The 12,406-nt window shown below is 38.8% G+C and overlaps 1 protein-coding gene across 2 annotated transcripts in view; it reads right to left on the reverse strand.

Moving 5' to 3' along the window:
- Positions 1–12,406, reverse strand: part of TRAF3IP1 (TRAF3 interacting protein 1) — a 43,030-nt gene that overhangs the window by 15,156 nt on the left and 15,468 nt on the right. For both annotated transcript variants that reach the window (XM_075755873.1, XM_075755874.1), the window contains exons 7-10: positions 11,674–11,749; positions 6,401–6,499; positions 1,083–1,173; positions 250–333 (exon numbers count right to left, since the gene is read on the reverse strand). In XM_075755873.1, coding sequence (XP_075611988.1) covers positions 250–333; positions 1,083–1,173; positions 6,401–6,499; positions 11,674–11,749 — 350 coding nt within the window. The remainder of the gene's footprint in view (positions 1–249; positions 334–1,082; positions 1,174–6,400; positions 6,500–11,673; positions 11,750–12,406) is intronic.

The following is a 12,406-nucleotide window of genomic DNA, read 5'->3' on the forward strand; positions in this document are numbered from 1 at the left end:
AAAGACAAAAAAATTAAATCATATTTTTGAACTTCCAGATGTGACGACCAACCGTAACTTTTAAATAATGCACTGGATTTGCAGAAACCCTAAAACAAATAGAGCAAGCTTGAATTTTCCAGTCTGAATCAATGAGCGGTGGGATGATCCATCCTAAAGCCGCGGAGCAGCAGGTGAAGCACAGAAGATCTGAAACTACCGTGGCGCAAGAGCTAGAAACATCTGCTCTGCATCTCCCATGTTCCTTACCTTTCTGGAAGCAAGACCTCTGTGCTTTCTTGACGTTTTACTCGGGGCGGTGCTGGTCTTGCGCTGCTCGGACGGGGAATACGTCTGCAATAACAAAGAGGCTTTTTGATTTATGCTGTAAAAGGAAACCTCACGCGTCCTCCAAAGGAACAGATACGTACACACGTGAGCTGAGAAAATTAGCTGATGCATAAAACCACTGAAAACATCCCCAGTGTACAAACCAATATCACAATACTTGCTATCCTAGTAGGAGTCTAGGAAAAATCTAGAAAATGTGTCCTCAAAGAAAAAAATCACGATTACGTGTAGAACCATCTCTTGATTTGTTTCACTAAAAAATAACCTGTGTATACAGCACAGTTATTTACCATTAAAAACAAACTTAGCATTAACAGTACACACTGCAACGTAAATGGGAAAAAATTATTTTCACAAGTGATACGCAAGCCTTCGCTGGGCAAAGAAAAAGTAAATTGGGATTTCAAAGGCGAGTTCATCTTATCCATAACACCAGACTAAGGAAAGTCATGTATGCAATGCAATGTTCTTCTCATTAGAGTCTCCACACGTCCCTCTCATTTTAATAACATTACATCAAAGCATTTCATGGATTGAGAAAATAAGTCCCAAACATGTTACAATGTTAAAGTTTTCTTTATTGAAGGAAATTAAAGTAAATAAAGGGAATCAGATGTGGGATAATATTTATTATTTGGTACCACCAGCAGAAACATACTGCTCCCAAGCTTCCTTGCTCTTTTCAAACGGACTGTATTACCTCCAGTCCTATCATAGTTTGACTCCAACAGAATAAAGGATAAAAAACAAACCTTTGGATAGGCTGAGGTGGAAGATCATTAGGTACTTCACCATTTTCAGATACTGCAGGTTTTTCAGGAGCTGCGTTCTCTGCTTCTCCTTCTATTAAATGAAACAAGCACACAATTTTGGCTTAGCTGCCCAAGCAAATCTAACTTCTCTTACAACAGGATTTCAAATCTTATCAGCACTATACTTGAATGTGCGCTCATCAAATGCATCACATGACAAAACTTTAAAAATCAGAAATAAAATAACTGTAAGCTTTTATATAAAAGTTAAACATCTTGCGAACTTTCAGTTTCTCAACATCTCTGAGCATTCACAATTCAAAAGGGACACTGAAAAAAACATTTAAATTTTCTTTACTCTTTATTCGCTTCTTAATATTGTGAAATTCTCCCGTCTGTGAAAATGACATCAGGTCACTCAATTCTTCCATAGTTGCATGGTAACCTTTGCAATATGTCAAGTTGCTCATTATACAAAATCGTAAGAGGAAAAATTGTATTAAAAACCCTATATTCTCCATGTTAGGGGTTTTTTTAAACGTTTTTGTTTACCTCAACTTCTTATTTTCCCCTACTGGTATTCTTAGTTGACCCAGATTTCAGCAGGGGGTTGGACTGGCTGACCTCCATCCGTCCGTCCCTTTCAACATCAAGGATTCTATGATTCAAGGATGAGGGCTTCTTCTGTAATCCCACCACAGTTATACTTTCCATAGGGTTGACCTCATTTGCAATTTAAATGGAACAGAACCAGTTTAACTGCTCCTTCCCAGTTGATAGGTTTCCCACCCAGTTACTCTGACCAGTCCAGTGCAGTTAACAGCACGAACCCATGCCTGCCAAGCTCAGGTTAGACCACTTGCTATAATGAATGACATCTTTGCCTTGACAATCATTCCCTACTTTCTCCTTTAGCACTTCTACAAATAATTTTGGTAGCTAAAAAGCATGTGATGTTCTTGGATTCCATCTAGAAAGTTTGCTCAGATGAATAATCTGTAAGGATTTCTTCCGTGTAATGCCACACACGGAAAGGACTCCTCTAACACTACTGTCCACTTCAGTGTCCTTCTGCTCTGAAATCACCAACAAATGGCACCATTAAAAGAAAAAAGGCCAAGGCAGCTGGGCTTTTACCAGCCCAAATTTAGGCAAAGAAATGCAAGTATCTTTCCCACAGTCTTAATAAAATAGTAGATTTTGCATAAAGGCTCTGCTGAGTGCCTGCACACGCAATCACAGGAGCTGAGACAGCCCACCGGTGACCGTGGGTACCCCAGGTAAGTCAGACCAAACGGAAAAACTCTTTGGCAGCCTTTATGCATACAGGCTTGGCGACATGAGTGAGCGCATCCAGGATTTTTGATATTTTTGTGTGTTAAGTTCAGTCTGTTAGTAGTACAGCTTTACTTCTCACACTGGAAAGCCATCACCGATCTTTGGCACAGCGGGTTTCCGCAGGTTTGTGGGAAACACGTACAGGTCTCCCTTGCCTCTATATACACCCAGCTCCCAGGAAACATTGTCCGCAAGAATCGCTGCTTTTGTTTTCAAAGAAACAGCTACCATCAAGCAAAGAGTGCAGAGTGCTAAAGGAATTTAGCTTTTGGAGCAGTTATCGGCCACAGTCAAGGTCTCAGCTGATTTCTTGCTCTGGGTACACCCTGACATGCATCACGCTGATCTAACAGTTGCTCACAAGATAGAAAGTCAACAGTTGCAAGGAGTCCTGCAAGCATTCATTTACTCTGTGTGTAAAACCTCACCTCCCTGGTTCATCCCCGCACAGCGCTGTGGCACTTGAGCGGAGCAAACTAAGAGATGCTTCAGGGACCTCGCACGTACCAGGTTTTCAGGAGATTTCCAGATTCACCGTCTGTTACTGGCCCGATTATCCGGTTATTTGAGGAAAGGTTTTGTGGGTTTTGCTTTTAATATGAACGGAAGCCACAAACACGACAAGTAACACAACGAAGGCATGTACTGACATTAAGAAAATGGAAAATGTACATTTTTATTAATCTGTTTTAATAATTACCTGTAATATACTGCAAAAAGTTCCCCACAGGTTCTGCTTATTTTCAAGTTAGAACCCATAATGTGCTTATAAACTATTACCTTTTTTTTGCTTTTTTTTGCCCTTTTTTTTTTTTTTTTTTACCCAAAGCACTTTCATAGATGGCTTTTTGGTATTCTTTTAAACAGAAACTACTTGGATAAAGTCTACTCAAAACATTCAAACACAGCTAAATTCCATTTTGTTACAGTTTAAAAATTCTTTCAAACACAGCATAAAAGGAAAAAAAACTAGAGAAGTGCTTTATTTATTAAAAGCACTGGTTTTTTCTACTCGAAGTTTTTAAGTATCATTGGTTATGTTCAGTGCTGGTCTTTTGTCACTATAATGTCCCTGAGTTGCTGGCAAATTCACCAGGAAATAACAAATACATTGATTTTTCAGGTAAGTTAAATAAATTCTTTAATAATAGTCTGACCAAGTTAAGATATGAAGCACACAAGAACTACAGCCAGCTTCTTACTTGGGAACTACTACTGGGGCCGGGAGATCAGGGACGAACACGTTAGGGAGCATTTTGAACAAACTCACACTTCTGTGGTAAAGACATGGATGTTCTGGTCACTAAGGTGAACATTCATCAGAAACGAAACATTTTTTAAAAATCAAAAGACAGTGGAGGAACAAAATGTTTGACTTGATAGAATATCCCAGTAGACGCTCCTGAAAGTTAAATGAGATGTGTAAAAGCTACAACAGATTTAAGAGGCAAAGCCATGCCAATCTACTTTGAACTACTAAAGCACAAGGGCTGCTCACCCCTCAAAGTAAGTTTACACAGTCCACAAATACAAAAATGAAAGGTCCAGAGGAAAATCAGAAGCAGCACACAGAATGTAATATCTCTTTTTGACTTGTCCCAAGTACCTCCCCCCAAATCCTTGAAAACCTTGTGGAAGAATTAATTTCAGCTCCTCTCCAACTAACCTACTCCAAAGGTAGGTTTGGAGTTGTGGGAGGACAGCGACAGTGATTTTCAAGCAGTTTCAACACCCAGTTTCCATTTAGTTCCACTAGAGTATAAATCTTAATGAGCAATTAACCTACCAAATGGTATCATGGACCAGCTACATAAGCAAACAAGATGGAGCTTAAGCAGCTTGCAAGGACTGTGATTTGTAGGACGCTTCAAAGGGCACTGGCAAGCTAAGTAGAGTTTCCTAAACCCTCCTACTAGTGTAAACTGGCACTGCCGCCAAATAAACACTCCTGCCTTCACACTTCCCGCTCCCTCCCGTCAGCACACGCATTAACATGCTGCCCAAAGAACTGGATTAGCATGACTCGGTTTAAGATACTAACGCCCCTGCGCCCAGCTGGTGGAAAGGATGTTTGTATTTTACACGTAGGCCAGTTCTCTGCGGTTGGGTGGTAGGTGGCTGTGATGGCTCAAACTGAATGAACGACACCATCTTAAGGTTACTCTGAGATAAACTTTAGAGAGGAGCCTGGCATTGCTCCTCCCCAGAGAAGCGTAACTCAACATAATTACCAAAGATAAGTAAGAAGATAAACTGCACCAGTGAACCCCCCCCAAAAAAGCTCGTTTTTGAATTTAACAAGTTTCAGAAAAATCTTACGTAATCATCAGCTTCTGAAAAAGCCTCGTGCAGGCGCACACTTTATGGAGTGACCATGACGTGCAACTGTTCCTCCTCCTTGCCACAGCGGGTTGCATTTACGTGCACATGTCTAAAGCAAGTGGAACCTAAGTAACTTCAGGGGTATATCAAATAGCTGAGGCAGGCCAAAATGCCCTCTTGCCAGAAATCCTTAATCGTATACTTCTTATTTAAGAGTCTGCCATGGACTAGCCAGCAAGGATTCCTAACACAGGACAAGGGTGAAGATTCATATGCTGACAAATCCTCATTTAAAAAAAAAAAAAAAACAAACCAAAAAAACCCCCCACAGAACCCCAAAACACAATGGAAAGATTCAGAGCCTCAACGCTCAGAAACAGTATATAAGACTGAAGAAGAATGCAGAAATAATACACCAAAAGATCCAGGAAAAGATGTTTATTTCAGCCAGTAAACACTGTGTTTAAAATCCTATAAATGATTCTTTCTTTGGAAACTTTCATAGCTTTCATTTGCAGTTAAAGACACAAGAACAGAGCAAGAAGGGACAGGTGATCACTGCCTTATGATTACTGCCAATAGCATCCAACTTAGCTATCCGCAATGACTGTCCTTATCGACTGTCGTAATTGATTTCATGTTCCAACTGTGAAAGCTATTGAACGCGTGAATGACGACTTCATCTCCACAAGAACTCAGAGAAAATTAATGTTCACTAATGCAATACCATGCTACGCTATCTTATTAATAAAGCTGAAAATAAAGATCAGTCAGTGCAATATTTGGTTCTTATACCGCCTGAGAATCCAATCCAAATCCATAATGAACTTGGGGGTACTCCTCTTACAAGCATTCAAATTAGACATAGAGGAATAGAAAGTTCTATTCCATAACAGATACATTCCAATAGACAAGAGAGCTCCAAAAGATTAAAAGAACTAAGTGTGGAACTTGTCCCTGTTGCGTAAGGTCACACAAATGTCTTGGCCAACCGTATACATTTCATTAGACTGACACAGCCATGAGGCCCTGAAGGCCACAGGTGGATTGGGAAACAGCCTTTGACCTCCCACAGACACAGTGTCAACCCTTCCAACTAGGTCAAGCACCTGGATCTGGAGAAAACAAAAATGCAGCTTTTTGTTTAAATCTCAGTTCTTCCTACATTTTGCTTCTATGGCTCCACGTGTACTGTAGCTGGATACAAATACCTCATTAACAACATATGTCTTGGGAGCTATATACAACTTGGAATACAAAAATGGAGAAATAAGTACGCAGAAATGGAATTTTCCTCTAAAATCCTGTACAATGCAAACACTAAGTGAGAATCTGAAATACTCATAGAAGGCGGCAACGTGCAATGATTCGATTCTTACACAGAACAAGTCATCAAGGGATTCAGACACTGTAAGCACTGGCCTCTCTGAAAACTTGCATAACAGTAAGGAAGAAGAGAATATAAAGTAACTATTTTATCAAGGAACGTACATTTTTCAAACCAGGACATTAATCACAAAATGTGATTAAAACACAAGGCAGCAGCTGGAAAAAGTGTAAAGCACCCTCCTTAAATCTTTTAGCTGCACGGATTCAAGTTCGACCACAAAGCGCTCAAGTTAGACTTTCCAAGGCAGTCAAGTTTTTATTCTCCCTACCTTTCTGTTTTACTGGAAGTCCTGGGTCAGCTTTCTCTTGCGGTTTAGCAACGTTGTTCTCTGAAATCCTATCTGCCATGCTCTTCATTTCCACGGTTCCTGTACCAAAATGGTTTATAGTCAAATGAAACCAAAGATACAATAAAAATTTAAAATAAAAAGCCATGCTAAATACCTGTTACACTTACTATTTCTTTAAGGACTATCCTAGTTTAATAAACCATCTTGAGTGTAAATAAATAACGTTCAAAGTTCACAAAGACTTTTTACATGACCGCTGATTGAACTCCTTATCTTACTGCAAACTAACGGCAACTGCTTCAATTCAGAAACGATTTACAGATTTTATTAGCCTATAGCTGGTGAAACAATGCAATATTTACCTCATAAAGTCTAAGTAATTGCTAAAATACACAATATTGTTTGTATACTATTTGGAATGCATAATGCATTTTGGTTTGTTTGAAAGGCTTTCACTTTAAACACATTTCATACTAAAGCCATAAAGAAATTTCAAGCAAGTAAAACTGATTTCTGGTAGCTGAACTCCACAACTTGCTGGTAATGCCATAGAAAAGCCTAGTTCACTTTTGACACTACCTAAACCAGGTTCATTTTTGGCAGAAAAAAAAGGGAAAAAAAGAAAGAAAAAAAAGAAAAAAAAAGAAAAAAGAAAAAAGAAAAAAGAAAAAAAGGAAAAAAAAAAAGGAAAAAAAAGGAAAAAAAAGGAAAAAAAAGGAAAAAAAAGGAAAAAAAAGGAAAGACCATTTCATCTACCAATTCCCTTAAATTAATTTCCCCAGTTACAATAGGACAATGTTGACAAAAGCAAAGTAACACACAGTGGAAGCAAGCTGAAATATTCAGGTATACATCTGATTTCTAAATTATCTACCCTGGGAGAAGAGACATTCGGGGCAGAAGGACGCAAAGGAGAAATGATTCAGCACCATTTGCACATCATTCCTGAAAATATACCTGTACGTTGAACGCACGTGGTCAAGAAAAGTTAAACTACTCATACAGTTTGTCAAGATACATACAGTATGGGTAGAATATTTACATTAATCTTATCATTAAAAATATACACACACACACACGTTTGTTTGGAGTAATATGTTCAGTTCTCAGGTAAAGAACAGATTCACAGGGCCCCGGATCTACAGCCAGGACACCTCGGGTAACATCTCCACCACCAAAACAAATGAGCAAACGGTTTCGATAGCACAGGAAAAGATTTACTAGACACAACCCTGCCTAATGCTTGAGTTGAAACATCCAACACTTCCAACACCATCAATGACACTACCACGTGCAGCATAAAACTGAAGCTTTCGGGACAGACAGATCAACAGCGGAGGATCTGCTATTCCGCCCATGCCGCGGGAAGCATATGCAAAGATACATAGTCCATCGCAGTAGAAAAACTGACTTCTACTCATTTAGGAGGAGATTAACGCAAAGCAGAGAAAGGTCAATCAGCATGTTAATCTACCTGTGCTAAGGCCAGGCTGAATTTTCATTTAATAAAATTGAAACAAGCATTTAAACATTCATCATACAAGTTCCCCGTAAGGTCTGGAGCTGAGCAGAAAAGCCAAATAAACACTTTACTCCATCATCTCCATTTAGAAACTAACTCAGGGTCTGAAAGGAAACCTGTTCAGATCTCAATTAAAAGCAACTGCAAGTTCAAAAAAACCTACGTTCAATTCATCAATCAACTTTTAAATTAGCAAAAATGGTCTCGATCGCATGATACAAGTTTTGCTGCAAGGCATGCTGCAACTATAAAAGCAGTCATTGCCTGTGTAGTAATAAATGTAACAAAAATTGTAAAAAATACCCCCAGATTTGTTCCAATACCACTAGAAATTTGTTCATAATAGAGATGAACAAATGCTGGTATGACTTGCTTTAATTACTAGGATAGCAAATACACCCGGTTTTGCTTAACTACTCCTCCATTCACCACTTCAGCTTTGTTTATGAAAAATTTAGTCATGCCACTAGCCCTTTTGCATTCTCTTGTTGTGAATATATTTATCTCCAGTTAAGTATTAGAAAATAGAGACAGCTTTGATCACCATCACCAGTAACTACAGAGACCAGTGCACAACAGGCATTTTACTACCCTCTAGATGACTCACTGCAGCACCTCTGAGCCCTACTCACCTATTGCAGCTCTGAAATTGAAATTGGGAGTGCTGCATCATGAAAAAAAAAAAAAGAGTATTTTAAAATATTTACCTTAAAGCCAAAATACAGGATAAGTCGTTTAACTGTTATTTCATTTATCGGAAAAACTGAATCCTGATTTTAAAGAAGGGATGATCCTATAAAATAAAATGGGGCGTGTCTGGTCACTGTAGTTCAGTGCCAGTTCAAGCTACAAAACAAATATTCCGATCTTGGGAAATAAAAAAAGTTATAGGATCAGCTAAGGATCACTAAGTAGTAAAATAAGACCCTACTTAATGGAATCCAGACAGTCTTTTTCAACTGCAGAATTATTAAAACCTGACAGCACATAAGTACATGAGATGTGACGTAAAATTTTCAAGTACCAACCTGAATTAAGCTCCTAAGCCTACATTCATATCCAAAGTGCCAGATCTTCAGATCTTTTCCAAGGTATTTAAGGTGCCTAAACATATCTTTAATTTTTTTCCCAAGTCCTTTTGAAAACATGGCTATTGATTGTTTTGAAAACACCACCCAAGCTCTGATCTAACTTCAGTATTTTGCCCCAGACACATGGAAACCTACTAAAACAGAAACCCAAAGAAAACATGGATGCTCGGGAAGACACACAGCAACATGCAATCTCTTCACACAAATTAATAATAGTGACATAGGAAGATTAAGTGTATGAAGATCTTAATGCTTCATTCATCTAAACAGTACCAGTCTTTAGCCAGAAATAGCTATTTTAACAGGTATCAATTCACAGGTGTTATTGTATCTTCTGAACTGAGATGTTAAACTGATTTATGTACAGTGGTTTCTTCATTACAAATAAAATATCAGTGCCAAAGGCATAAAGCCGTTGAAAGAAAATCTGAATCATTGTAAATAATCAGGTCACTGAAATAAAAGCAGGGTGGAAAAGGCATTTAAATACAGACAGAAACTGCAGTTACACTGTCGTTATATGAGGTCTGGGTACCAGCTGGCTTTATTCCTTACCTAAGTGCTTCTCTAGGCTCTTCCTCTTGGCTTTCTTACACAAAGAGCTAGCAGTACTAAGCTTAGGTTCCTTCCTGACGTGAAAGTATTAAGGACTTGGGATAGTCTGAAGAGAATCTAGTTTCCGATTAGTACACAAATACAATATTTAATACACTTACATACAAAAGCTGGTGACATAATCAATTGCAATGAAGCACCTTAACAGATAAAATTATTTACTTATTCGCAAAGCCTGGCACAACTGCCTGTTCAACTCAGTTAAAACCATCTCGAGACTTAAATCTTCACTTAAATCTTGTCCAAAGAGACAAAGAGAAATGATTGATGCAGGCGTGAGGCAGATGAGGAGGAAACATTTATTGATGATTGTACCATTTGTTAAATAGCTCCAGCTGACAAAGACTCAGAAGAGATTATCATCCAAAGGCTGGTAAAACGGCCTGTGATCAATACAATTACAGTTTACATCAATCTACTCCCTAATGAGCAAGCATGAATACCATAGATCTATCATCCCAAGTGACAGTACTGACAGACTTAGCAGGGAAGCAAGGATGAGATGATTTCAGAGCTACCTCCCCACCTCCTGCCTGGACTCCCGGCGCCAGGATTCAGTCCAGAGTCCTGGCACTGCACACCCATCAGGCTGGTGATCACCATGCTACTCCTGGCCGGCACAAAGAGATGGGCCTTTGACAGATTCTCATTTCCTGCTGATAATTCCTCGATAAGAAATAAATATCTGGCCTTCCTTCCCCAACGATCTCAGCAGAAACGCCACAGGGCTTGGTTCCCGGTTGAGCTACAGTGGGAGATGACATGGGATAGGATTTGGTATTGACGATACCCAGGTCACCTTCCCTGTTCCAACCCAAATCACAAGGTTCTAGGCCTGACACCAGCCCAAGTCCAATACAGTTGACCACAGCTGTAATGACAGACATGAGAGAGAGTCAAGGATCTACAAACATGTGCCATCATTTCAATACTCAGAGGAATCTTCTCTATCATCAAATGCCAAAGGTTTTGCTTAACACCTTATCTTAATCTGTTCTCCAGCTTACACCTGGAGTATTTTAAGTGTCTCAAGCTATGGAAATCACTCAGAAAGGTTTGATTGGTCACCCAACCATCTTTTTGCCGAAGAAACCTCAAAAAGTTTAACACAAATGCAGATGGCTTAATATACTGCTAATTAAACAAACACCCAGGGAAATTCCTTTTTGCACAGTCCAGTACTCAGTAAATCTCAGGGAACGTTCCTTTTTTGTTTTGTTTTGTTGGCTGGGGTTTTTTTTTGACAAATACGATCTTTTCATTTATAAACCCAAAATTTCTAAAGACAAAACACTAGGACTTCGGATCCTTGAGAAATGATTGAAAAATTCAGAAAATAAATGAAGTTTGGATTCCCTAGCCAAATTTAGGAAGAGCACTCTTCCCAACTATTAGTAAATGATAAAGTAACAAATTCAGGGTTCACAGCTGTATGATTTATCCCTACAGGAAAAGCACATCCTGCCTCATAAATGTCTTTCATCTTATGAAAACAACCATAAACAACGTATCTTAAGTCTGTGCTGAATAGTGCTCTGCTGCAAACATATAACAAAGCTTTACAGGTGACTTTATGTAAAGGTAACATGCAATAATTTTATCAACTCAGACGTACCGTCCACTAATCCTCAGTGATAGAAATAAAAACAACCAAAGTTTTGCAAGGCATATTTGTCTAAACTTGCTAGATTATTAAGCAAAGAAACAGTTCTTGTGAAACTAATAGGAAAAGAAATAGTTGTAGACCAACTACAAAAGCCCATTCAGAGAGAACACAATAAGTATCAAGAGCAAGCTGAATGTATGGCTGCAATCGCGCACGAGGAACACGAGCAAACTAAACTGCGCACCACTTTCTGTGTATCAAATCCATGCAGAAAAATTGCCTATTGGACTCATAAATGCAGACTGGGAGTACGAAACAAGCATTGAAAATAATAAACACGGATATTTAAGTATTTATGCCATTCCTGTTCAATAACCCTCCAGCATATTATTAGAAATAATATCCTCCCTCTAGTTACCTTCTCCTCCGGGTTTGGCGTGTTGCCTTGATCCTTTTGTTGAAGGCTGCCTTGACATTCCCGCAGGACTTTCACTCTTTAAAAAACAAAAAGCCCACAAATGTGTATCATTGTATATAAAAAAAAAATATATATATACAATTTATATACATGCGTTGCTTTTTTATCTATATGTATTATACGTAAAAAATATTCCCTTCCAAAACTGACCCACACATATAAGATTAAGAATATATCAAGTCTATTTTCCTCAAAGTCTGCAGGTATTTTTCCTGGATACATGCTAGCTATTTTCTTTTAAATGAACCTATATGATTAGATTTCATTATTGCAAAGCTTCCAAACGTCAACTAAGAGTATCCAAGGCAGAGCAATCTTGTGGAACCCGTAGAGTATCTGTGATGCCACTGCTGGTCTTGGCATACAATGTTTAGCTACCAGTGAGCTACCAAAAGGAGTAAGACGTTTACAATCATCTATATGTTTCAGCTACATCAGATACACAGTTCCTCTTTCCTCAAACTGGAGGAAAATTCAGGACACTTCTGAGGATTCTGACCTTAGTCCGAAAGTGATTCGGAGAGGCCAGGAAATGAAAGCAGGCAAGCGCACACAAGAATTCTTTTGTTTTCTCTGGATGTAGCTCGCGGTCAAGAACACCTGACTGACAATAATACCTTCTACAAAGGCACAATGTTGCAGAGGGGCAGGTCCGTGACAGCTGCCACTACTA

This window comes from Balearica regulorum, chromosome 6 (genome assembly GCF_011004875.1).
Source record: "Balearica regulorum gibbericeps isolate bBalReg1 chromosome 6, bBalReg1.pri, whole genome shotgun sequence".
Classification (NCBI taxonomy): Eukaryota; Metazoa; Chordata; class Aves; order Gruiformes; family Gruidae; genus Balearica; species Balearica regulorum.